Source organism: Dicentrarchus labrax, unplaced genomic scaffold (assembly GCF_905237075.1).
Source record: "Dicentrarchus labrax unplaced genomic scaffold, dlabrax2021, whole genome shotgun sequence".
Taxonomy (NCBI): domain Eukaryota; kingdom Metazoa; phylum Chordata; class Actinopteri; family Moronidae; genus Dicentrarchus; species Dicentrarchus labrax.
The window spans coordinates 15,958,598-15,985,066 of NW_026136710.1; the positions used below are offsets into that span (position 1 = coordinate 15,958,598).

The window sequence follows — 26,469 nt, forward strand, 5'->3', positions numbered from 1 at the left end:
GTCCGGAGCTGCGCAGTGGAAGTCAGCTGACAGTTGTGACCAACCAGCGGGTGTAACATCTCAACTGAGGAGACCCCGAACGGAGAAAGAAGCCTCCCTCTGTCCACACTCACCGTATCAGCCGCGGAGAACCGGACAGCCGTTACCCCCGACACCCGGCCACGTCTTCCCGCCTCCAGCAGGATGAGTGTCGGGGCTCCGAGAGGCCTGGCCAGCTCGGGGCAGAAGCCCATCGCGGAGATCCTTCACCCGCTGTCCGCCGCCGAGGAGCCGCTCTCAGTCACCGTCAACGTCGGTGGGGACAAGGTAACGGGTCTGCTGGGGCTGTACCGACACCGGTTGGAAAACAGCTGAGGGGGATGTAGAGAGGACGGTTAACCAAACTAAAGTCCACACACCGACCTGCTCTCAGGCTGGCACCAGTGTTTACGGATAAATCCATCAAGTGAGAAGTAGCAAAGTAAAGGAAGTTTAATGGAGAAATCAGCATGAACACTCATCAACGCCTCTTTTGGTTAATGTTCATTATTTTAGTTCGCATTCAAGGTTCACTGCCCATGACTAGAGTTTAGTGTTGAGCCTGAAGCGGTTGAGTTTGCCACTTAATCTCTGGTGCATGAAAGATTTAAAAAAAACAACAACCTAAAACCAAAATACAGTGTCATACAGTCGCCCCAGCTAACTGCAGGTAATAAATCTTATCTTTTTATTACAATACAGCAACCAAACCATACAAGCATTCAAAACAAACAGAAAAAAAAAGAAAACAGAGACAGTATGGTCTTAGTAATGCACACATAAACACACACACACACACACACACACACACACACACACACACACAAAGGTTACTACAGTATGAGAAATGTGTGTACACCATTGATATTATACACACATTTTGGTTAGAAAACAGATTACGCTCATTCCACTTTCTAACTGGGGACATGACATCATTACTGCCTTGGTGTGCTGTGTAAACAACGATGGACCAAGCAAACAAATCCCAAAGCTTTTTATTCTTCCTGCTGTTTTATTGAGGAGTAACAGGCTTAGCAACCACTTTGGTGTTGCAGTTAATTATTGCCAACAGGAGATGCTATGATGCCTCCTTGCAACAAGGGTTACTCTGCATGGTAATGTACTGTCCGTTTCCATTTTTATTTCATCCAGGAATACCCGGAGGCAAAATAAAAACAAACCCTCCACACAAATCAAATTAATTAATGTAATGCCTGTAAGAGTTCTCCTGTTTACACCCACCACTAAGGAGGTTCAGTAATGGTTCTGGTCCTGGGAACGTCTGTCAACACATTTCAATAGACTCTAATGAAAATCTTGTGCCAGAGAATAAGTGACTTGTTTTCAGCGTGGATCAGGATCCATGTGTAGATTTATTTATTTATTTATTTTTTCTATTGTTTAATGAGGTAGTATACTTCACGTACAGTGTATCCCATGATTGTCTCTAACCTTGGGATTTTTTAATGGAAATCCAGATCCAGTTGCACATTTATCATTTATAAACATTTCTTCTTATTAAAATGAAAATAAATCGAATAAAATATTTAAAATATGTATCTATTTTTTTATATCTTCCATGAGTATAATGCTCTGAAGTTATTTTTTAAAATTACTTTTGTTCCTCCAGAGCGTACAGTCTTAGTTTCTTCACAGCAGTTACACAGACATTTTTGAAGAGCTGGAATTTGCAGTTCATGACTAATTGTGACATTTTTGACTCGGTCCCACAGTATCAGTAACATAGGTATATGTGTTTTGGGTATGCTTTTTAGTGTTTGCAACTAAATTCAATCATATCCTTAAGTAGAGGTTGGTGTCATTTAATAATTCTTTCACAGGAGATATTTGAACTTGTCACAGTAGGAAACACACAGGTGTAAATGGCAAAATAAATAATGGCTGAGTTCCATACTGCTGCTTCTGTTCCAGGATCCCGGTGCGGATTGAGAAGCCCTGTTGTGCATGCTGGGTCACCGTCACATTGTCATGACTTACTGGGACACTTGAACACAACTATTGTTTTTGTTATTAGATGACCAACGGCTTGAATATTTTTCACCCTGTCAAATATGAAGAACAAATGCAAACATTTAAGCTCTATCACAGTATTACACTAAGCACAACTCCACATTAGGTCCATTCCTGTGTCACAATATTGATTATTACATCCATACCTCTCCCAACTCAGCTGTATTAAAAACAGATCTGGTTCCCAGTGTAATATCTCCAGATTCTTCCTCGCTGTCTGCCTGAGCGTGTCTGCGTTGCGGTGGCCTGGTTGTTCATTCACAGCGGTGTAATGATGCAATGCAATGCAATTATCTGAACTGTGATTACCAGTGCAGGTTAGCACCACAGTGTAAAAAAAGAGCACTTAAAATGTCTGCAGCGTTGCTGTGTGTGTGTGTGTGTGTGTGTGTGTGTGTGTGTGTGTGTGTGTGTGTGTGTGTGTGTGTGTGTGTGTGTGTGTGTGTGTGTGTGTGTGTGTGTGTGTGTGTGTGTGTACAGTAGCAGAGAGAGAGAGAGGTGTGAGGAAAAAGTGTGTGTGGTCAATGTATGGAGTTGCAAAGTCTGTGTGTGGGGGTAGCACTTTTTTGACTGATTGAATTGAGACTTCACACACACACGCTCACTTCAGGCAATTTGTGCAAAGTGTGTGTGTGGCAGAAAAAAAGTGATTTAGGTTGAACATTAGCTTCTCTGTTTTTCCCACACACACCTTAACGTGTTTCAGGAAGAAAGTAGTTCCTTCCTCATGTGAGGCATGATGTTTTTTTTTGATTTGGTTGGTTAGTTTTATTTTCACAACACTTCTGGTGATGCAGCCCTCTTGCACAAAAAGATCCATGTAATTCTCTTTAGTCTAATAATAACAGGTCCAAAATAAACAGATTGGACTCTTCATTTGAGGAGACACTTTCCGCAGCCTCCGCTTTTGTCCTGTTATTTGCCTTTTTGTAGAGAGACTCTCTTGCTGTGTTTGGATGGAACATACAGGGGACATTTGTTGTCTCTACTGATAAACTGAAAGTGCTAGAGCGAGCATGTATTTTACACCAACGTACCTGTGGAAGGATGTCATTTGTGAATACCAGTGAATAAATAGTTTTGCATCAGCTTGAAAATAATCCAGATACTTATAGATCCAGAAAGTGGGAGGATGCCATTAAGGACACTTTATAAAGTAATAGTCATCATCTGTTCATGGCACAAAAACCCCCCAGTGTTTTCTTATAATATAATTTTTTTTCTTATAATAAAATAAAATGTATTCTTTTGTCAACCTGCATATGGTATAACTAGCCAAAGTTTCCCTGCAGTTGGATTTTTTTCATATTAAGGAAGTGTCCACAAATGCTCCATTTCTCTTTCCTCTATCATTCAATTAGAAAGACAAGTGTCAGATGATGTGGGGTGTGTACGTAGCAGCGGCCTCAACAAGAGCCCCATTGACAGAAACAACTGCATCACCACGAGCATCAATCTATCACTTCTTTGTTTGACGCGTTTCCCCATTGCAGCGTCTGAATTTGATGCCATCGTTCTCTGTCTCTGTCCACGCAGGAAGCCGGGCTGACCAACGGCACGCCAGTCGACACGTCGAGTCCCGCCTCCGCATCCTCGCTGTTCAACAGGCTGCAGCTGGACGACGACCTGGAAGCAGACGTCCGGGACCTCTACGCCTCCACAGAAACCCGCGACCTTTTTGTCACAGTTGACGACCCAAAGAAGCATGTCTCCACCATGGAGACCTACATCACCTACAGAGTCTCCACCAAGGTCTGCTATTGGCTGGTGTCATGGTAACACTGTCCACCTGGTTTTCTTTGAACAGTAGGGCTTTATTACACTTGTATCTAATGGCATTATTGTGGTTGTTTAGCATGTTTTAACCCACCTACCAATCATGTATACTTACAGTTACTGCTAAACCTGCACTACTTGGAGATAATCCGTTATAGTGAACATTCAATCCTCGTATTACTTGTTATGTTTTGTTGCATTTCATTATTATTTTAAAAACACTCCTTTGTGATGTGTTCAGGCAAGTTTCTGCTAATTGCTGGCTGAAACAATGTTTTCTGATGTAAGAAACTTCAATTTTTATATCATATGTTCCTCAACATCCATGTCTGGTTGCACTGCAGCTTTTTACTTAATTTTATTACACACAAATAGTATTTATTGGGATAAAACATGCAAAACTACCAGAATAGAAGATGTAAATAAGGTCCCCTGTGGAGCTTTTGATCACTAGCGCTATGGAGCAATGCTTTAACGAGTGGCTCCCTGTTTTGTTTGTATCTTAAGCACATTAAGATGCACATGTACGTGATGCACGATTGTTCACGCTATTCCACTGACAGTTTGTGGCGGTAACACGCCAAGAAACATAGCAGTGCGCCAACAAAGGCAGACTAGCAAACATGGGTGTAAACAATGAAGGTTTCAAATTCTTCTAAATATCAGTGAGGAAATCTTTTATCATGAAGGAAATTTACTCAGCACATTTGTTAGGAACACACACAATGCGTTTTGGGGAGAAACACTGGATCTAAGTTTGTCTACAATAAAACTCCACAGGACACCTTCAAGAGCATAAAACATAGTCATAAAATAGGAGTATCCTAAATTCTGACATTTTTACGGGTAAACCACCTTATAGTATGGCTTGTAACTCACAAACTCACTCACATTAAGCAGGCTGCAGATTCTCTACAAGGGGGGGGGGCGGGGTTCAGGCATTGTCAGACCAGTTCTGCACAGTGCCAACCTTTGCCACCTACAGAAAACAAAAGTAATAGCAGCAGCAGTTTGGAACCACAGACATCCCAATGCAGAGAATGTATCCTAGGGGTAGACTAACAAGCCAGTCTCTAAACGCCTCACTCAACAGAGACTGAGGACTTTCTTCTGGCTTTTGTTGCTAAAACTGGGTGGAAACAAGGAGAGAGTTAGAAAATGCATTGCAGAACCAACCAATAGTCTTTAGGGCAAAGACGTGGTGCTGACATGCAGAAGCTGTGTGTTTGTAAACAGTGTCATACTATATAATGTTACATTTTCAGTTCTCTCTGTGTTACAAGGTGATTCAGTTTGTTTCACTACAGAGGAGAATGGGGGGAGAGCATTGTTTCAGGCGGTAGTCAGAAGTAAGGGGAGTTTGTTAGCAGCCGATCAACCACTTACTTTGCATTTAGAAATCTCCAGACTGTTGGTAGGTGCTGAGATCCCCCATCGTCTGGTATCACAAGACCACATAGGCGCGATGGAACAGATTAGGTTAGGAAAACACATGTCAACTTTCCCATGAAACACGTATATTCCAGAGATGTAGTCACTGAATCGTGTTTATCAGGTGGATTCTCAGTTCCAACCTTCAAATCTCTCTGCTGGTAAACAGCCACCGCTCTTGCCTGACAGAACTTAATTTGTTCCGACCTCCAGCAGAGAATCGTATCTTTGGCTGCCTTTCCATCGTGTAATGATAGAAACAGATTTGGGGGGGGCGTGACGCTGCCAGGAGCCGTTGGGTGGCGTCATGGCGACAGTTGCTATGTGCTTCAGCTCAGAGGCCCTAGACAAATATCACAGCCCAATATGAAAGTGTTAATTGAGAGCATGTGGGGGGCGCATCTCTTAACACCGTATTATCAGAGAGAGATAGTGTGTGTTTGGGTGTGTGTATTGTCAGCTATATTTCAAGGTCGATAAGAAGTAATCCTAAATCAGAGATATGGCAACCCTCCAGTCTAATGTACACATATGAATTCTACTAGTATGTATGAACGTTTATGAACTGTAATTTCATGTTTAGTTTAGTGGGTTTTTAAATACTGTATCCTACTAGGTAACACAGCAAATGTGTGTGTGTGTGTGTGTGTGTGTGTTTTTCTTCAGACAACGCGGATAGAGTTTGACCTGCCGGAGTACTGCGTGCGACGGCGCTACCAGGACTTTGACTGGCTGAGGACCAAGTTGGAGGACAGCCAGCCGACCCACCTCATCCCTGTAGGTCGAACGAGCCATGACACAAACCTTCGTACCATCCTGCTTTTTTTTTTGGAGAAAAGCTTAATTTACACTCTACTCTGCTTCTTCCTCCTCCCTATCTCTCTCCGTCTCCAGCCCTTGCCAGAGAAGTTCGTGATGAAGGGCGTGGTCGATCGTTTTTCGGAGGAGTTTGTGGAGACCAGGATGAAAGCTCTGGACAAGTTCCTGAAGCGAGTTGCCGACCACCCCGTCCTGTCCTTCAACCCACATCTAAACGCTTTCCTTTCTGCCAAGGTAAGACAACCCAGCAGTGGGAAGTTCAGGGACATTTTTGTCCTTTTATTAGAATTGATGTCCTCATTGCTCACCATGGCCAACACACAGACAAATTCAGGCTCGCTCTCTCTCTGTCTGAGGGTTATAAACTGTGGTGGACAGTGGGTGCTTTTCATGTCACATGCTTGCATGCAATCCATTTCATGCAGTATGTTTTTAAAGCAAACAGAAAACGGTGCTCTTCAGCAGCTCTTTCAGTAAACTACACTACTACAAAATACTGGGCTTTTGCTTCCTTACGTGTGTGTGTGTGTGTGTGTGTGTGTGTGTGTGTGTGTGTGTGTGTGTGTGTGTGTGTGTGTGTGTGTGTGTGTGTGTGTGTGTGTGTGTGTGTGTGTGTGTGTGTGTGTGTTTTCTCCAGCTGCCATCAGTCACAAATTTTGTCTCTAAGTACCCCAGACACAAGACAAGACTTTATTGATCCCTGTGGGGAAATTAGGTTGTTGCAGCAGTAAAATAATTAGACTCAGAAGGAAGTTAAAGAAAGAAAGTAGGGCATAAGCATAATAGAACAGTATCGAATCGAAAAATGCGTGTTGTGTGATGAAACACTACAGGTGATAAAACAACAGAAGTAGCTGAGGGCAGGTGACACTTTCAGCACGTACATTTTTAACATCAGTGGATTACATTATTACTTAGGATTAAATATTTAACCATATAAACAAGGTAATTTCTCAACACCATGTGCCCGTTGTCACTGTGTGTCTCCAGGACCTGAACAAGCGTCAGGGTCTGGCCCTGCTGACCAAGGTGGGCGAGTCCGTGAAGCACGTGGCCGGAGGCTACAAGCTTCGGGCGCGGCCAGCGGAGTTCTGCGCCATGGGAGAATACCTGGACACCTTCACCCAGAAACTGGGAACCATCGACCGCATCGCTCAGAGGATCCTCAAAGAGCAGTCGGGTATTAGACTGAAGTTATAAAGTCATGTTGAGTCATGTTATAGAGGACCCAGTGGGCTCACTAATGGTTATAAACCAGTGTATTGATTTCTTGTAATTGGACAAGAAAGAGAGGCTTAAAATACTTAACAAATGAGAAAATTATTACATTGAAAATGGTATTAAAGGGAATTCAGTTTGAGCTGAGGCCATTTACTTCCAAAAATGGCACCAGGAAGCAACATTTTGTGGTGTGTGTGCTGCTTGCAACACAGCCTCAAGTAGTAGTCCTCATACTCTACTTCCTCTCTCAGTAGACCTGCTTACTGGAATCTATCTTCATATGCTTCAGTGTGGTTGTGGTTAGCTTATGTCATGAAATGGTTCAGTCTTTAGCCGGATTTATCTGCTGTATTGACCCACTCAGTGCTGTTGTGTTTGGTTTGGAAAGAAACCCACAGACCTTTGGGCCTTGAAGGGTGCATGGTTGATAAGCGCATGCCTCGCTCATGCATGACTAGTGATCCTGTAAATACCTGCCGATCTGCTGTGTGAAATGGTAGTTGTCACCATCTGTTCTGGGCTTTAGAAAGGTGCTTGTTTCCATATCGGAGGAGATACGATGAACATTCAGAGAATTGTAGATCATGAAGGCCTATGAGCTGACAGAGAATGTAAAAAAGCAAATGCCATGCATGCTTGACTTAGCAGCCTGGGATTGAGCCTTCACCCTCTCTCATGTGTAATTTACAAATATAGATTTTGTAGTTGAATATGGTGATCCTTCTGTATTGCCTGTCTTGTGTAGTTCCAGAGTATTAGCAGCTCAAACTAGATACTAGATACAAAATATCCACCGCTCATTAAGAAGAAGTATGAAAAATACCGCAATTGTCTGTCTAACCCCCCCCCCTTTTTTATTTTTTATTTTTCCCCCACTAGAGTACCTGACAGAGCTGCGCGAGTATGGCACTGTATACTCCAACTGGGCAGCCTCTGAGGATGAGCTGCAGCGCCCCCTGGAGGGCGTGGCCGGCTGTGTGACGACGTGCTGCGGAGCGCTTGATGAGCAGAGTGAGAACATGAGCCAGGACTTCCTGCCAGTACTTCGAGAGTACATCCTCTACATAGAGTCCATGAAGGTCTGGTTTGAGTATACTTCATTTTCTCTCTGTTTTCCGGTGTGAATATGCTACATACTAAAAAAAAAACTGCTTAGCATTAGTGTATAGTTTGTATGGTAGTTTGGGACCCAGCTTTCTTTAGCTGAGTCACCTTTGACCCCGAGAAGAGGAAATGGCATCTGAGATTTTGCATGTGTCATGTCCTGTCCTCACCGAGCTCCTGATTCAGCATGTCTTTTCCGTTTAATATTTTTTCACATGCATGAATGTTACAGTATTCGTTAACGTCACACTAACAGTGCGATACAAAACGGCTGATGTTTTCTGATTAATCACAGAATGTTTTGAGGAAGCGAGACCAGACCCAGGCGGAGTATGAGGGCCGACTTGAAGCAGCCATATTGCGCAAGCAGGAGGACAGAACGCCAGTAAGCCTCCTCCTTCCTCTGATCTGAACCTGAAGTTCCTCTCTCACATGGAACCTTTCAGATTGCTGTCTACTCTTGCCATTTGCAGGAGTGTAGCTCACTTATTTCACTGTAATACTTTCTAACCCTAAATTGTCCCCAATGTAACCATTTGACCTGTGTTTTAACCAGATAATGTGTATTACATTCTCTTCTCTTCAAAATAAAAGCTGTTGGTGCTGATATGATTACTTGGATATCTTTTGTCCACGCTAACTCCACAAAGAAAGATTCTCAGGATTTAAGAGGGAGAATTGGTGAAAATATTCTGCTACTTATTAAATTTCTCTAATACAACCCTCCCCTCAAAAAACTTCTGCACCACCTAAACCCCCGTGGTTGTAATCCTGTACCCTGTAGTCTTGTATTATATCCCCTGAAGGCCCCTGTAGCTATAGTTCTCTCTGTGTCGCCGTAGATGCCAGTGGAGGTAGAGAAGTGCCAGGACAAAGTGGAGTGTTTCAACGCTGACCTGAAGGCTGACTGGGAGCGCTGGCAGAGCAACAAGAGACAAGACTTCAAGCAGCTTCTTACGGGCATGGCCGACAAAAACATCAACCACTATGAAAAGGTATGCCGGCTAACGGCTTAGAAACACTGCAGGACTTTAAATCTCTGCAGGAAGATTGAATTGTCCTGTGATCATCCATCTAAGTGTTTTTCTACGCTGTATCCTGTTAGGATGTATTCACACATAGATGCGAATGCTCAGAGGCTCCATCGTGGGCCTTTTTGAGCCCTTTCTGAACACTTTCCAAAGTTCATTACTGCATTCAGATAAACAGTGTGAAATATCAGCCTCACACTTAGCTGAACAGATATGATTTCACAACGTGCTGTCCCATTCCTCAGGTGGCGTTTGGAGCCCTCACATTACTCTAAGTGTGATTAGGGCAGCTTAGCGGGGAGAGCAGAGGTGGGCCATAGCACAGATGTCAACGGTTATTTTTCTGAGCCGACAAAATTATGACAAAGGAGATGCTGGTTAGGTAAAGTGTCAATGGAGAAGATGGTGATTGAAATACTATATTAGAAAAATGTTGATACTGGTCCCATTACAATAGATGAGATACCAAAATTCTACTTTTTTTAAACATGTTTCCGTACAAACGTTAATTTAATCCAATAAGCCAAATTTCTGAAATACATCATTGATTTAACATGAAATTAAAAGCATTATTATTCACATCAAGAAATATCTGATCATGGAATATGTTTTCAGTACTCAGTACTGCAGGGGCAATTGAGTTTGATACCCTGCCCTAGTCATCGGCAATCAATCAACTTTATTTCAGACCACAGGTATTTATACTTGTTAACACATAGCTTTAAGTCAGTACTGATAAATAATCTAGTGTGTGCAGTAAGCTGAGTTTTGGGAGCAGATCCAACGCAGCGCTAGCTGAGCTGATATCAGCTGTCTGTTTACAACAACAGTCTGATCAACTGAAGCAATAAAGAGTTAAAGTCTTTGCTCAAAGACACCTTAGGTGGCAATACTTTTCCAATTACTCTCCCAGTCCGAGGGTCGAGCTAGCGACCTTGAAACGCAAAGTAAGTGATCACAGACAGAGCGAGGCAACAGAAAGCTGGCCTCTCTTCATTACTGGCAATAGTGAGAACAAAAATCAGGTTTATTGCCAAGTAAGATTTCACATGGAATTTGCCTCTGTGTTTTTGTGCATAGCAATACAAATAGTAAGAGGAAATAAGAAAATAAAAAAGTACTGCAAACGTCAAGAAACGGAAATATAAAATAGAAATACTTATAATAAAAAATATAAAAAAAAACTATAAATAAAATGTACAATATGTAAAAATGAATGTTTGTGCAGGAATGTGCAAAACCAGATTCATACTGTATTTTCATCAGTCTTCTCCAGATTATCGCTTTAAAAATATTTCTCTTGTATCCCTCCATCTCCCTCTTTCCCTTCAACCTCATTTTCTTTCCCCCTACGTCGACCGTCTTCATCCATCTTCTTCCTCTGCAGTGCCAGGCAGCGTGGGAGTCGCTCATAACTCTCCTCCAGGACAAACAGACTGAGGACAAAACGAGTGAGACGAACTGAAACACCTCCTCATGTCCCCGTCCCCCCCCGTTCTCTGTATGACACACTCTCTCATGCCAAGGAAAAGGACCAACCCGGGCAGCAGATTTGAACTGCCGGACTCTGCCCCTGTTCTCCTGTGAGACGATTGTACGGAGGGGGAGTCGTCTCGCTCAGAGATCTGACCTGCGAAGGAGGTAACGAATGGTGCGTTCAAGGACAGCGGGTGAAGAGGAGAGGCCTACTATGTACAGACATTTTGCTTTTGTTTTTGTTCTTTTGTTGTCGTTCTTATTGACTTTTTCTACTTCATATTTCCAATTAACAGTGAGTTGCCAATGCTGCTTGTGTTTATTTAACCACAGTCTCAGAGAGTTTTCAGTCTGTTCTCTCCATGTTCATGTTGAGCCAAGCGGAAGTGAAGGATAAGTCTTTAGTATTGCAGAAAACCAATAAGATAATAATATTTTTGCGTGGGCGTATGAAGTATGAAGCATTCAGAGCATCCCCAAGATCTTTTATTCTGTGTCCCATTGTAAAAACCTCTAACAATGGAACACTAAAACCCCTCCACTGGAACATTATTAAACATTAAATTCTCTTTCATCTCTTAAGGGCATCATATTGGCTGTAAATTTAAAGGACCGTACCCGTTATTTTTGCATGTTTCAGCCCCATAACTTCTTATACTTGCCATTACTGTTAATCATTTCCCTAAAGTTCCTGAACTTTAGAGTTTTCCTTTTTCCCCTGCAACTGCTGTTGTGATAAAAAAAAAATCACTTCGTAGACACTTTGTATTCAAAGTAAAATATGGATGGAGAAAGAGCAGGTGTAGCAACAGAGCTCAGTCAAAGCCTGTAATGATTATCTAAAAGGGAAACTTTGCGTTTTTGATCCTTACAGATAAATAGAACTGAAGCAAAGCTGCATTTAACAGTGATGACACAAGCGTTCCCTTTATCAGGGAAGTGGCTTTTGTTGGAGGTGATTTTGTGTTTTTACACCATGAAGCTAAGCACAGATCCACTCAGCAGGTTTGGTTATACGGTTGTGTTTTGAGTGCAGTGTGGCAGCACCACCCGGTGGTTAAACTGCTCATAGTTTTCATTCCTTTTGAAACTGGTGGTTTAACAGTGTGTTTGATTCTCTTGATATCACATGTTTTTTCTTCTTTATTTTATTGTTTTTACCACTGCCATTTATACATGCTGTAGGGATGTCATGTCTCTTCTTCAAGCTTTAACTCAGTAGAGGATGCTGAAGGGCATACCAGGCGGATTTATTCAATGAAAAGCACACAGTTGGAATTGAAGGTGAAGACACACTGTAATTTATTCTCTATAAACAAATGACAACAATCAGGTGTCAGCTTTTTAGTCAAGTTAGTTTAGTTTTTCCTCAGTGACAGTCATTTATAGAAGCTTTCTAAAAAAAACAAACGACATTGGGAATGTGGCATTATCACACCCCATTAACAACATTTGTGTCTTGTTTTAAGAAGAGTAAGTCTCTGACCTGAAATAAGTTAAACGTCTTGTTGCCGCTGGTCAGCAGAGGAGCAAAGAACATTGAGGCTTCTGGGAAATCTCTGCTGTGCCATGTAAACACCTGAGGAGTTGGATAAACCGGTGCTCAAAAGCGTTTCGTGAACACTCTTCAGGTCAGAGCCAAACATTGCAAAAACTACATTCTGAAGTGACACACTCTTTACTTTAAAAGCTGAAGCCACTTGTTTTAAGTAAACTATTTGGTATGAGACTAAATGACTCAGTAATGTGGAACTAATTTGCCGATTTGTTCTGGTGAACCCTCTCAGTTTGACGACATGACCTCGTCTGCTCACCTGTGACTCATGGGAAACTTTTTTTAAGAAGATGTAGTAGCACTCTAGCACATATAACTAATAGCGGTTTTGCGCCACGCTTGGTTCCTCTTTTTTTGTTGTTTTGGGCTCAAAATGTTGCGGATGTGACCTTGCCTTAAAAGAATATGGAATGTTCTGTTATACATCAATGAATAAGCTTTGCTGTACCCACTTCATTGACTGATTTTCTATTCCCAAAATGGCTTACAACCCCAGAGGATGGATGCAGCTTATCGTTATTTCCTTAAATATCCTGGCTAATTTGAATTTAATTCCTGTGATTCTTATTCCCTCCGTCCTCAGCCGTACTTCTAGCTCATTACACTCAGCATAAAGTAGCGAGAACTCGACCAGTGATGACCAGGGCAGACTCAGTCAGGGACATCATCATCATCAGAACCACATTTATAAAGACACTGATTTCAACTTCTGTTCATTTGTGGCATGTTCCCAGTGTTGCAGCCTCATAAACATTTTCCAACAAATGTAATGATAGTTTCTTTAGAGTTTCTTTAGCATAATTTCATTTATTGACAGGATTTTTCAGAAATAAGGTTCTGATTTGACTATTTCAGGTCTGAGTTCTAAGAGGCTTTGTTAAAAACAGAAATATCTCCATTGTTTTAGTTGTTTTTTTGATGTCCTTTAGTCCAATTGTCTTTGAATGGCCCTCACACTGCTGTCACATTACTGAGCTTATCCTCAGTGTAGCCAAATGTGAGTGCTGTAAAACAGCGATGAGAGGAAGTGACTGCTTGCAAGCTTGTTTCAGTACTTTTGTCAGTTTTTTTTTTTTTTCGTCTTTCATGTTCTTCTCTTGAGCTTTAAAAACACGAAGCAGCTACTGTTTCTTCTTACTTACTACCAGAAGTAAAAGAGGTGACACATGAAGAAAACTTCATTTTTTTAATTTAGCCATTTTTAATGCACCCAACAACATGGAGAGAAGGGAGAAGCTACAGCAGGTAGTACTACGGATGCACTGATGCTGAACTACTGTATTTGTACCAAAATCAAATCCCCCATGAAGAGACAGAGTCAGAGGAGTTTAGAAATCAAAACAAACCTTCTGTATTGTTTGTTTTTTCACATATACTTTAGAAGAAGACCCATATTTTTTTAATCTCCAAATTACTGCTTTAAAGAACAGTTCCATTATAATTAGCTAACTTTCCACATTTTCCATCCTTACGTTTATTGCCACAACTTATATGAACATACTCCATAATTAAAGATATTTTTAAAAATGTTTTATTCCAACCGCACAGGCTGAGTCACTATTGTTCAAGTAGCAACAGCAGGAATTCAGGAAAGGTTAAAGCTACCCTGTAGTGTTTTTGACCACTAGTAGCAGTAAAGAGCAGTGTTTTTGTGAGGGTGTCCCCAGTTTGTTTATATCTCAAGGATGAGTTAGAAAAACTGAATGTGAACATCAATTTGTTAGTTTACAAGAACACTCCACAGGGCACCTTTTAAACCAGGTTGTTTTATCAGACTGTAAAGTTTTACATTCCAAAATCTGTTAAGCATTTCATCACAGCACTTGGTAACACCACAAGGCAATTTCCACATTTTCTTGCAACATAAACAACCAGTAGCTAATGTTCACTGTAACCCAAGTACATTTTAATACATTGACTTATCGAAGTAAGGAATAGGAAATGTAGCAAACATGAAAAAAGTTAGGACATAAAAAGCGACTTCACTTTAAGTTCGGTTTTATTCTTCTGTATCAGATCAGTACTTATCTGTTGTTTACAGCCGGGCACTGTGAATTGTGGCAGTGATTAAAAAAATAATAATAATAATAAAACAGGCATCGATGCATCTGTAGACTTTCCTGCTATTTGATGTAAATTAAGTAACTACCGATCTGAGCATGCACAAGGGATCATTCAGACTTTTTGTTCTAATGGCAATATACTGTATATTCAATATACCCCAATGTACAGTTGAATTATGGTACAGCTAAGTCTATTTTTGTATAAAAGAAGCAGGAGATCATTTTTGGGTTCCCAATGAGTATGTGAAGGTTACAATAGTATATTTCAGAAGGGATTTTGGAGATTTGTACTAACAATGTAAACCCAAATGAGGAATGAAATAATTTATTTTTATTTTTTTATGCCCATTGGAAACCCAACAAGTTCTCTGACTAATTTACTTCTTATTATTGATAGCCATTGTAAAATCCCCATCTTATACTGTGTACCTGCTGATTTGTTTTTGCACTATAGCTCCACCCCCTGGCAGAAATGTCTGCTGAAAACATTAAACAAAAAACTAAAATTGCTTTTTTCTGCAGTTGCCAAAAATAACAATAGTCGAGTTGGTTGAGACATATTTTACATCTCAGTTTGGAAACTTGGTTTTGCATCGTCTGCAAACGGGGACGATGATGGCCGTGACTGTTCAAGCCTGCAAAGAAGGGAGAGTCAGGGGAGATTTTTGTTTTTCTTTAATGTACAAATCAAATGTTTCTAAGCCAAATGTTCCCATCTTTTCCTTTTGTGTTCTTCACATAGATTCACACTTGAAGAGAAAATCTGATTTGCAGCACAGGATAAACCTGATCAATCAAACCTGTATGAAAGGTTAACGACTTATGAACGTGTGAATCTAGCTTCTGTCTTTTTATTTCTGTTCCTCCCCAGTGTGGACTGTTTACGTTCAGAGTTTTTATTGTACATTTGGATGTTAATAACATCTTGTTGTAATTATAAATAAGCTTGTATATTGATGTCGTTTTGATGCAATTTATCTTTACCTCAAATGAGTTTTTTGGATATATTGGACCAATAATAAAAAGAACGAATGCAATTGATACTTGTCTGCTCAGGTCTGATGTTTTTTCCCCTCTGTAACATTTGATTTGTTTTCACCAGATGTAAATGCCCAAAAAACAAGCTATTCTTTGATGAAGGAAAACATTGATTAAACTGGAGTGGACTTAAAATGTGATACTAATAATGTCCCAAAATACATTTTAAATGTAAAATCTTTTATTTACATAAAGTGAATTTTATAATGCATTACATTCAGTTACTTTCATATAAATGAAATCAAAAACTTCAAAACATACTTCAGAAATGTTTATATATAAAAAAACCTAGACTTTTCTTTTTTAAACTGTTTGTTGTACCCATTACCCCAAAATAAAGTGTACCTTAGGTGTAATAATCTGTAATAACTCATTGATGTTGCTATCAATGAGTGTGTGTGTGTGTGTGTGTGTGTGTGTGTGTGTGTGTGCGTGTGCGTGCGTGTGTGTGTGTGCGTGCGTGTGCGTGTGTGAGTGCGTGCTTTTTTTAAGTGTCAACAAATAAAAGTGCAATAATACATTAATACAATGGAATAAAATTGAAGTAATAATGCAGGCTGCATTTTCTTTCCTTCAGATCCACAAACAGTACCATAAAGCAGAATGACAGGACATACAGTGTCACATTAAAAAAACAATATACATTTCAAAATTTTTGATTTTTGAATCAAAACATTTGAAAAAGTGTTCCTTTACTTTGTCAGCCTTTCCTGACCTGCAGGTTCAGAAGTCAGCAAGTAACATTTGTTGCACTCCAAAAGCCATAAAGTGCATCTGTTTCCATTGTAATCTAATCTAACCAAAAGCAGATGTACTGTAAATTCCGACTTGTGTCAAACTCCATATTTCTGTATCAGCGTAGTCTTGATATATCAAATGTTGATATTTATAGCTGAAACTGAATATGATTCAGTTGAAGTCACTTAACAACAGGAAATTTGTTTAAATAAGTGAGGTTAGTCATTTTTAGTTCACTCTCCTGGTGGAGCTCACTAGCATTTAATGTCTGACACATTCAGTGACAAATGTCTTATGTTAAAAATCACCCTGGGTGTGTTGCTTCATGGTTTTGAAGCAGTTCAGACAAGTTTCCCTGGCTGATGTCAAAAGTTTGACTGTTTTAAAGTTTTTGTCAAACTCGGTTGTGTAACTACCTCTGGCATGTACAATCTGCCTAGGCCTCATTAAAATATATCAGATAATTTATGTTATTTGTAATATAAAATGCCCATGTAAATGTAAAGCCTGTGGTCTGTTCCTCCTGTAACAGCCAAAGCCTTCAGGAACTCCTCAAATATCTCTAGCTTTAACATTATAGGAAGTGAGATTAAAGGCGCTGTTCTCCTTTTGCCCATTTCAAGTCTCAGTTCCTGTCTGGGTCATACCAACACTAATTCACTGCCGGTGATCATGTCTGTGCCATCAGTCTCCCTGAATCCTCACGTAGTGACGTCTCTGAGGTGACCTACAGCCGATGATACTGGAGGAGGAAGAGAGGAAAAGTTCTGATGAGAAGATGTGTGTTTTTCATTCAAAGTTGTACATCATATCAACACTGGTCTAGAGACAATACCTTTGTCACATACCCTTGATGATTTGATCTTAATAGGGTATAGATAACATTTATTGTTTTTTAATACCTAGATTGTTTAAAAAGTAGCATATTTTATGAGCTGTTCTGTGAGTCCCTCTCTACGAAGTTTAAAATAAAAGTATGAGAAAGTTTAATGAGTTAAAAAGGTTTAAAAGAGCTGTTCCCAGTCTTTACCCTAAGATATGCTAAGCTAAGCTAAGCTAATTGACTCAGATATAAGAGTGGTATTAACCTTATTATATAAATATTGGCAGGAAAGAGCGAGTATGTGTTTTTCCAGTACTAATTAAAAATTAAGTTAAAGAAAAAAGAAATGGTGAAAGTGTTTACATTGTAAATTGAGTTCTTCTTTCCCCCCTGAATCGCTTTTTAATATGATTTTCATATATTTCAAAATTATTCAGAAATACTCAGATACATTTTTTATTGTGGTTGAAAAATAAACACCAGCCTTTAACAAATATTGAGCCAGAGCAATAGATCAACAGTTATCAGTGCCAGCCAGGTTATACTGCCCACCCTACCTGATGGGTATCATTCCCAGTACTGTCAAGATGCTGGAGAGTGTGAAGACGAAGCCTGGGAACCAGTCTAGGGTTCTCTGATAGATCTTAGTGAAGGCAGGGAAGTACGCCAGCCCGGCAAACTTCATAGACAACTGCAGGGAGGTGAGAGTGATGCCTGATGGGAAGGAGGGCAGATAGGTGAAAGGAAAGAAGAAAACGAGGGTTAAAGGGGAAACATATAGATACATTTTCTTTTAACATAAGCACATAAACAATATTGATACAATCTCATATCTGTAGGATAACTATGAAGCGACCACCAATAGCCTGCTAGCTTAGCATTAAGAATGGGAACAAGGGGAAGCAACTAGCCTGGCTCTGTCCAAAGGTAACAAAAATCCATCAACCAGCACCTCCAAGCTCAGTCAACATGTCAAATCTCATTTGTTTAAGCCGTACAAATACAGAAGTGAAAAAAAGTCAATTGGCCGTTTTATGTGGGGTTATATGCCTGACTGTGTTAACGTTTCAGGACCAGTTGCCAGGCAAGTTGTGGAAGTTGTCAAAAAGTCGAATTTTTACTTTAAGGTTTTCTCATCCTGTATTCATATACTGTATATATTTGAATTTCCTTGTGTGTGTGGGTGTGTGTGTGTGTGTGTGTGTGTGTGTGTGTGTGTGTGTGTGTTTGTGTGCTGACAGGAAAAGGGTTGAGGTTGTTCGTGTGTGTGTGTGTTTTTGACTTCTCAAACAGACGTCATGTCAAAGCAAACACACAGGAAAAACCCTGACAATGAATAACCCTGCTTCTCTAATTGCAGTATGTGTGTGTGTGTGTGTGTGTGTGTGTGTGTGTGTGTGTGTGTGTGTGTATGTGAGTAAGAGAGAGAGAGAGAGAGAGAGAGAGAGAGAGAGAGAGAGAGAGAGAGAGAGCAAGCGCAGGACAGTAACCAGTGGCAGAACAGGCTCTTTATGATGTGTCATCTTTTTTGGAATAAACCAGTCTAACCACAGGTTTCCAGTATACACCACTCCCCCACGGGTCCATACGTGTCTAACAGTAGTGAGGCACTGTGCCCACACACAAAAGACTAGAAGTAAAGACTACAAAGGATGGTAGCCTGATCAAAATCTATGAATAAACTATCTCTTAGGTGCTTAACCTTTCTTATGTTTCTTAGCCTCGCACTGGAAGCTTTCTGCTGATTCAGGAGACAAAAGCCAACCAAGCCCAAAATACCTCCTTCCTCCACCACGCAGTTGCACAAGCTGTTGTTCTGGGATTGGAGTTTTAAGAAGCAGTAAATCATGTCACAAATTCTGCTTTTTGAACAGACAGATATCTTGTTGAATCACTGTTTCCCTACGCTTGAATATCTGCTGTACTGTATAGTGCAGCATAAGGTTGCAAATTATTACAAATAAAATCTATGTTTCAATTAACAATTTCTAAAGCATCCAGTGTTTTACATGTTTCCTCGCTAATTATGGTTATAATAAGACAACTTTCACTCCATCAGTATCAGATCAGTTGGGAATAATTTTTCTGACCGGTCCATGACCTTCGGACTGAAACCTCAACTTATCATGTTGTCATCCCTTTTTCGCAACTTCCTCCTGTGCTCACTCTGATGTGTGCCTGCCCTTCTCTCTGACATTTAACAGATCCATATCATGATACTACAGTATGTAAATGCCAGCTTCAATATCAACAATGCAACACTTTTAGAATGAAATAATGAAGTCAGGTGTCACAGATCTGTCAGGGTTTTGATTTCCATTGTGAAGGAAAAGGTTGAATGAAACAAATGTTTTTACTTGCTGTCATTCTGACATACTTTATTTTTGCATACAGCGCTAATTTTATTTACCTAAAAAGAGGAGTTCACCCAAATTATAAAAGCTGTATTTCCTCAGTTACATCTGGAAGTATCTAGCAGATCATTTTGGTTTTATTTTGGTTTTGAGATATACGTCTTATTCTCTACCTCAATACAATGGAGGTGAACCATTAGTAGCATGTGTCTGCATAATACTCCAATGTTTTTAATTGTTTTCACAGCTCTATTATTTCTAATGTTATTATTACTCATCACACACACACACACACACACACACACACACACACACACAGTTATATACTCACCACATGAGGCTGCTGGAACCTGCTGTGAGAGCAGAGATCTGATGGTGGGCATCGGGATGAGTGCAAACAGGTTGAGTGAGCGAGCTGCGGAGAAATGAACCTTCATTTATTTCCTCTCCCTCCACATGTTATTTTCTCTCAGCATGTGTGTCAGGTCTCTAATGGAGCTAGTTTTGCATTATCACACCCACGTCATCAAAAACAATCAGTCTTTTGAGTTCAGTAAAACTGTAACCTGTGATACTACAAAATGTTCAAGTCCATTTAGTTTCCGTCTACCACTCTACTGCTTTCAAACAGGACAACATTATACCAGTTCTAGGAAGGCTTTTCCATTTCCTGTTGTGTACGGCCTGAGTCTGCCAGCTCTTTACTTAAGCAAAGAACGTTTATGAGAAAATGTGATACCACTCACAACTATGGTTAATATGAAGGTAGCATGTCTGTACGCTAAGTATGAAGCTAGTGCTAGCAGCCAGCTAGCAAAAAGACTGGAAAAGGGGAAACGGCTAGCTCGGCTCCGTCACTATTAACATGTTGTATGTTTGTTTAATTGGTACAAAAAAAAAGGTTAAAGACTAAACTAAAACTATTTCTTGGCCGGTACCAGTGAGTTGTTGACGTCTTCACTAGTTGCTTGGCAACTGGTAGCTTCATACTTGGCATACAGACTGATACTGACTGACTGACTGATAACCGAGATCTGTCATTACGACTAGGCTCCTGGGAAGAAGTAAAAACCTGGACAGCATGACCTTTAACACAGATAACACAAATTCAGTTCCTCATTCTTACTTTTGCTGAGCCAAACCTAGACAAACAAACCCCTATTTTTAGGGACCTCGCAGACCGCTGGAGGTCCCTATTGTTTTTGGTTCGTTTCTTATTATTATTATTATTATTATTATTATTATTATTTTTAGGACCCTTTGACTGCATTTTTACCCCCTGAACATATACGAAAAGTCAATTTTATTTGGCAAAGTTGTCAGGCCTGGTGAAAATGCGGAGTTTACATGTGTCACTTTTGGGTCTGCCACTAGGTGGCGCTACTATTGAGAAACGAATATTCACTTTTTTGTTACTTAATAACTTTTGCATATTTGCTCGCACATTCAAAAACTTATATCCACGCGTTCGGTGAATGGAGCTGAATCTCTCCATATAGGCCCCGCCCACTTCCGCCTATAATTTTTTTTTCGTTACAGTGCGAAATGTCGTTAAACTACTTTTTCGTGTTTCTCCTACACGCTTTGTCCGATTCCCACGAAATTTTTCACCTAGCACCTGGGGACCGCCCTGGCAAAAAAAGCAATTTGAACATTTTCGAAATTTCAAACAATAAGCACGCTATAAAATTAGCACTTCCTGTGGAATTTTCATCAAAAAAGGAAGTGGACCATTTCTCCACATTGGTATGTCCGATTGACACCAAACTTGGGTGCATAGTTCCAGGTGTCTTCCTTAAGCATCGTGCACAATTTCAGGCCATCAGCACTAGGTGGCGCTCTTTAAAATGAAGACGTTTATATCTCTACAACGGTATGTGTGATTAAGATGAAACTTGGTACGATGCTTCCCCATGGCTCCCCGAGGCTCCCTTAAAAAGGACAAAAAAATACGCCACTAGGTGGCGCTTTTTGGCATGAAAAATCACTGTACGGACACCGTAATAGTTATGAATATGAAATTCACAGGGCACGTGTAGAGTAGTGCCTGAAGCTCACATACCAAAAATCGTGTTTGTCGTGTGTGCAGCGCCCCCTACAGGATAAAAAAACAGCAGCCCCGGCGCCACGTTTCACCGATATGTACGAAACTCGGTAGGCCTGTTTAGAATGCCGGGACGTACAAAAAAGCCTCTTGGACCCATACCCGAAACCCCACAGGAAGTCGGCCATTTTGATTTAAAGTTTCGATTTCGGCGAACTTTTCGCGTTGTATTTGAACGAACTCCTCCTAGGGAATTTATCTGATATGCTTCAAAATTTGTGAGTACACTCAAAAAATGGTCCTGATTAAAAGTTGTGCTATTTGTGCATGTACGTTGAACGGTGTGTCTGTGGCATGAGGTCAAAGTTGGTCACTTTGAATTCTTTCGTCATACAAACTGATAGAAAAGTTCAGCTGGGACTGTACATTAAACCGCGTGCCAGTGACGACTTGTCCAATTCAGCGGATTCGCCATGAAATGCCACTCATAACTTCAGTGTGCAATGTTCAATCTCCGATAAACTTAATATATTCTGAAACAGTTTTGCCCTGAACACGTCCTCATAACTTCAGCGTACGTGGTCCAATCTCAATGAAACTTCACGTGTTTGATAACACTCTCGCCTTGAACATGTCTACATGACAACATTCAGACATAGTTATAGCGCCACCTTCTGGCAACAGGAGGTAAGCGCTGCGTGGCGATTTTGAGTTGATGTACGTGACATTTTCATGTTGTGGTCCCCACGCGTTACGACGGCACGCGACGCGGCCGCAGCACGCCCGAGTTGGGTGGAGTGCGAGGTCCCGCTCAACGCTGCTTGCAGCTTTAATTTTTTTTTATGTTTGCTGTGCTAGCCACTTGAAATGATGAAAATGAAAATGAAAAGAAAAGCTGGTTCCTGGCTGCTCTTCTGTGAGCCCGGCGGTGAACCACCAGGTCCCATGTGATAGACAGCAAGGGACTTTTTGATTCTGCGGGATGGCACCGTCTACTACCAACAACTAAACTACAAAAGAGGCTATGTTGTATTTTGATCCACACATCTAAGCGTCTCACTGGTGCAGGATGATTGATTGATTGAACAGAAAATGAATTGCCAACCAATTTGGTTATCAATTGCTTGTTAAAAGTCATTTATCCAGCAAATATACTGGTTCCAACTTCTCCAATTTTGGGGGTATTTGTTATTGGTGTTCTTTTCTCTGTTTCATATCATTGTTAATGTATTATCTTTAGGTTTTGGACCTTTAGTCAAACGAAACAACTACTTTGAAGACATCAACTCGAGCTCTAAGAAAGTGTGGCGGGATTTTCTGATAACTTATAGGCTAAACAATTAATCAAAACCTAATTTCTATATAATTCTAATGTTTTTAAAAAATAAGTGGGATTATTATTCCAGTATTTAGTCTTGTGATAGAATATAATGGGACAAATGTTAAGGAAGATACGATAGAGTATGCTTGTGTCGTACTTTAAGTGAAAAAAGGTGGCTATGTGTGACTTGCAAGGATTTTTTTTGGGGGGGGTGATTAAAATTGCAAAAACTGCTCCTCAGTCTTACCGAGGTAGTACATGTAGGTGGCCGTGACGAAGGACATGACGTAAATTCCTGAGGCAAACGACAGCATGCCGATCAGGATGAGCACCACGTCGCTGACGCAGCGGCGAAATACAATGACACCGAGGAAGCTGGTGAGGAAAATCATGCATCCTGCTGCGTTCCCATAACCCACCTGGAGAAAGAGAGAGAAAGAGAGGAAGAGGGAGAAAGTGTGACAAAATGAATACACACTATACTGTACATAATAACACACGATACATATATGAATCTACAGTAAGCCAGCTCCATACATTACAATACCTGAGTGGCAGTCCAGCTGAGTGGCTCTTTCAACACAAACAGGCCCAGTATTTCCATGGCTCCGCCCACCGCAGAGCCATACAGGATGGCAGCAGCAAACAGCAGGGTCACGTTCACCATGTTTATCCCAGCAGGAGCCTCCACAGGAGCATTACCAGAGGCGTTAGAAAGGATGTGGCAGTCCTCATCTGGCTCTTGGTTGGCTACTTGTTTCACCTTGAATTAAGATGGAGACACATAAATAATTGTTTCCTGTTCATGTCACACTTAAGGTTAAGTTTTTGAAATTAGAGGTAGAGTTTAGTCAGATCCACAGTGGCAAACCGCCCCTGTGTCATCCATTACATACAACTTGGCTCGTGTTATCTCTCTGATAACAAACAAGGAAATCGTTCAGGTGATTTCTCATCAGTCCAAAAATATTTTCAGGGGTGGGGCAGGGTTGAGTGACAACAGTGAAGCAATTCTCAGACTCTGGCTGCCAAAATAAACTTTAAATATGGAATTTCCTTCTGGGATGTGTGTTATTGTTGTGTTATTTCAGCCTTGTCATCCTAAATTGTCACTATGATTAGCATTACTGCTGCCAGTTAGTTTTACCAATGCTTAATAACTTTCTTATTGGTCAATTTGTCCATTAATCTGCTCTTTCAAATGATCACACAACTTTTTAGGAATGTGCAGTTAGTTTTAATTTGCTTTATCTTTTCCATGAAAAAAAAACTGTATTAATCTTTATGTAGGCCTATGTATATTTAGCTTATACACACACGCACACAGACACACACACACACTGACCTGCAGCACGAATATGGAGTGTAAGAGGCTGAGCAGGTGCAGCAGCGTGCTCACAATGAGCAGGATGGTCCCATGTTCCAAATTGGAGTTGTACAGCAGGAACAGGTGACCCGACACCAGGCTGCCCACCAGACCTGTTATCCCATACAGCAACTCCACTCTCATCATCACCTGCAAGGACAGCATGTCGTTACAACAAATCTATTTTGACATTTAATAAGGTGTTAGGTGTATTAGGTTTTAGGTGTTATATAGTTTTGGAAGGTATTTGACATAACAGAGGGTAAATAAGGGAAGAAATCTCCAGATTCTTTACCTAAGAAAAATACTCATGGACAAAACCACTCCATTAAGTCCTACATTTAAAATCCTGAAGGATATGCAGATCATACTGTCTCTCCACAAAACATATGCAAACTTAGTGAATGTTTATACAGTATGTGCTCTAATATGTGCTCCAATTAAATCACAGTCTGTGTAGTCATCCAGATGTAATATAATAATCCACTGTGCTCATTGTAGAGTTGGATTTGTTGTGGATGGTGGTTGACAACATAACCTGCTTAGAGAACCAACTTACTGAACAAGCATTATATATTTATACATTACATTGTTCATAGAGTTAGACAATGCTTCTGATTTAGCAGCTCATTGTATTGATGACATAAGATAAGTTATTTTTCCAGCCAATAAAGTCGGTACCTTATATTATCAAATGTATCCTTACAATGAACAAAGTATAGGCTACAATTTAGTTAATTAATGATATTGAAAACAAAACAAAATGACACTTCTATAGCCTTCTACCAGCACTTAATGCAACTCCATCCGAACACACCGACCTCGGACCGCTCAGTCGCCGTGGAGCGGAGCGACGCCAGCGTCATGACGCCGGGCCAGTACGCGCAGAAGCCGCCGGACAGCCCGAAGAGAACCGCCGCGCCGAACATCACCTGCAGCGGGAGCCGGAAGACGAGCACCAGGAGCAGGGCGAGCCTGGACAGCAGGTACCCGCTCAGGGGCACCACGATGGGGGCTCTCCTCCAGCCGCGGTCGCCGACCTTGGCCAGCAGTACCGCGGGAAGGATGGGAGTGAGCTGGATGATGAGGTTGTAGACCATGTAGAAGTCCGACATGGCTTTCTGCTCGCTGTCCCCTCTGGAGCTGTGGGTGTCGGGGTAGGTGGCGTTGGCACACCGGTCCCTGACCACCATCTGCAGGGCGGTGTCGAAGAGGGTGCTACCCAGCTGCTCCAGCACGAGGATCGGCTCAATCTGCCGGAGCACCGCGAAGGCTGCTTGAGCCCGGACCGGCAGCGCCATGGTTGGACTGGTCAGACAGGTCAGTTTCAGTTTGAGTTGTTCTGTTTGGATGGGACGCGTTGGACTCCTCTGCCTCAGTCTGTGTGCGTCTGCAAACAACGCAGCGAGGGAGAAAATAAGTTCTCACACCCACTTCCTCCCCCTCACGTGCTCAGCTGCTTTATAAGATAGGCGTGAACACGATGAGAGGTGTGCGTGTGTGTCTTGTGCGTGTGTGTGTGTGTTAGAGAGAGAGAGAGAGAGAGAGAGAGAGAGAGAGAGAGAGGTTTGGGAAACCACCCTCTCCTCAATATCAATATAACATCCCAATAGACTCATTTCTTTATACCAAAGAAACTGAAAACAGGACAAGAAGAAACTGAGCTGAACAGAAAAATAATTCAAAATGGAAGGTCAAATATCTGACTGTATCAGACTCTGGCATCTGTGGTATTCAGAATCAGAGCTTTGATTGTCTCCCCAAACAAAGTTGGACCCGACCCGACCCGCCGGGTTCGGGCCCAAAGCTGCTGCCATAGGTCGGGCTCAGACAGAATTAGATTAATGTTTTAATATATGTAATATTTTATTAAGTTTTGATAATTATATGCACTTATTAATAATATTAGTTATTTACATTATTTATACATTTTTTAAAAGCAGAATTTCGGGTCAGGCTCTGGTCCCGGATTGCTTCCATGGTTTGGGCTCGCACAGAATTTCTTTCAGGCTCAGGTTGGGTCAAGCTTGAATTTTTTATTTTTTTTTGGGGGGGGCGATATAAGCTCTATTCACAAACACTTTTGTAGTCGTGGCAGCCACTGGTTTCAGTTCATGTTAGAACATTAACATAAACATAAACTACAGTTTGAACACATTGAAAACAGACCGTAAGGAACTTGGAACCCCTGTCAGACACGTAGTCCACCTCCGTCGGTCTGTGTGGACGAACCGGAGAGTCGGCTGCTGCAGAAGGATGC

At 41.1% G+C, this 26,469-nt stretch overlaps 2 protein-coding genes and 1 long non-coding RNA gene across 3 annotated transcripts; 1 reads left to right on the forward strand and 2 right to left on the reverse strand.

Moving 5' to 3' along the window:
* Nucleotides 1-13: 13 nt before the first annotated feature.
* snx30 (sorting nexin family member 30) lies at nucleotides 14-15,566 on the forward strand. Its single transcript, XM_051413413.1, has 9 exons — nucleotides 14-306; nucleotides 3,586-3,801; nucleotides 5,923-6,033; nucleotides 6,151-6,309; nucleotides 7,066-7,255; nucleotides 8,176-8,375; nucleotides 8,696-8,785; nucleotides 9,243-9,395; nucleotides 10,819-15,566. Exons 1-9 carry the CDS (start codon nucleotides 184-186, stop codon nucleotides 10,894-10,896), a joined length of 1,320 nt encoding a protein of 439 aa, XP_051269373.1. The 5' UTR covers nucleotides 14-183; the 3' UTR covers nucleotides 10,897-15,566.
* LOC127370920 (uncharacterized) lies at nucleotides 3,772-5,399 on the reverse strand. Its single transcript, XR_007886309.1, has 3 exons — nucleotides 5,212-5,399; nucleotides 4,717-4,954; nucleotides 3,772-3,846 (listed from the first exon to the last, which is right to left on the reverse strand). It is a non-coding gene; the product is annotated as an uncharacterized LOC127370920 (long non-coding RNA).
* Nucleotides 15,567-15,726: 160 nt separating the features above from the next.
* Nucleotides 15,727-25,659, reverse strand: LOC127370917 (thymic stromal cotransporter homolog). Its single transcript, XM_051413412.1, has 7 exons — nucleotides 25,031-25,659; nucleotides 24,189-24,359; nucleotides 23,391-23,606; nucleotides 23,091-23,262; nucleotides 19,810-19,893; nucleotides 17,682-17,838; nucleotides 15,727-17,043 (listed from the first exon to the last, which is right to left on the reverse strand). Exons 1-7 carry the CDS (start codon nucleotides 25,508-25,510, stop codon nucleotides 16,986-16,988), a joined length of 1,338 nt encoding a protein of 445 aa, XP_051269372.1. The 5' UTR covers nucleotides 25,511-25,659; the 3' UTR covers nucleotides 15,727-16,985.
* Nucleotides 25,660-26,469: the final 810 nt, after the last annotated feature.

Excerpts from the sequence above, each read along its gene's own strand:
- snx30 (XM_051413413.1), top strand. The coding sequence starts at position 184 with ATGAGTGTCGGGGCTCCGAGAGGCCTGGCCAGCTCGGGGCAGAAGCCC. Across the intron at positions 6,310-7,065 it reads ACGCTTTCCTTTCTGCCAAG|GACCTGAACAAGCGTCAGGG; the intron begins GTAAGACAACCC and ends GTGTGTCTCCAG. Across the intron at positions 9,396-10,818 it reads ACATCAACCACTATGAAAAG|TGCCAGGCAGCGTGGGAGTC; the intron begins GTATGCCGGCTA and ends CTTCCTCTGCAG.
- LOC127370917 (XM_051413412.1), bottom strand. The coding sequence starts at position 25,510 with ATGGCGCTGCCGGTCCGGGCTCAAGCAGCCTTCGCGGTGCTCCGGCAG. Across the intron at positions 23,607-24,188 it reads ACTCCATATTCGTGCTGCAG|GTGAAACAAGTAGCCAACCA; the intron begins GTCAGTGTGTGT and ends TCTTAATTCAAG. Across the intron at positions 19,894-23,090 it reads CACCTACATGTACTACCTCG|CTCGCTCACTCAACCTGTTT; the intron begins GTAAGACTGAGG and ends ATTTCTCCGCAG.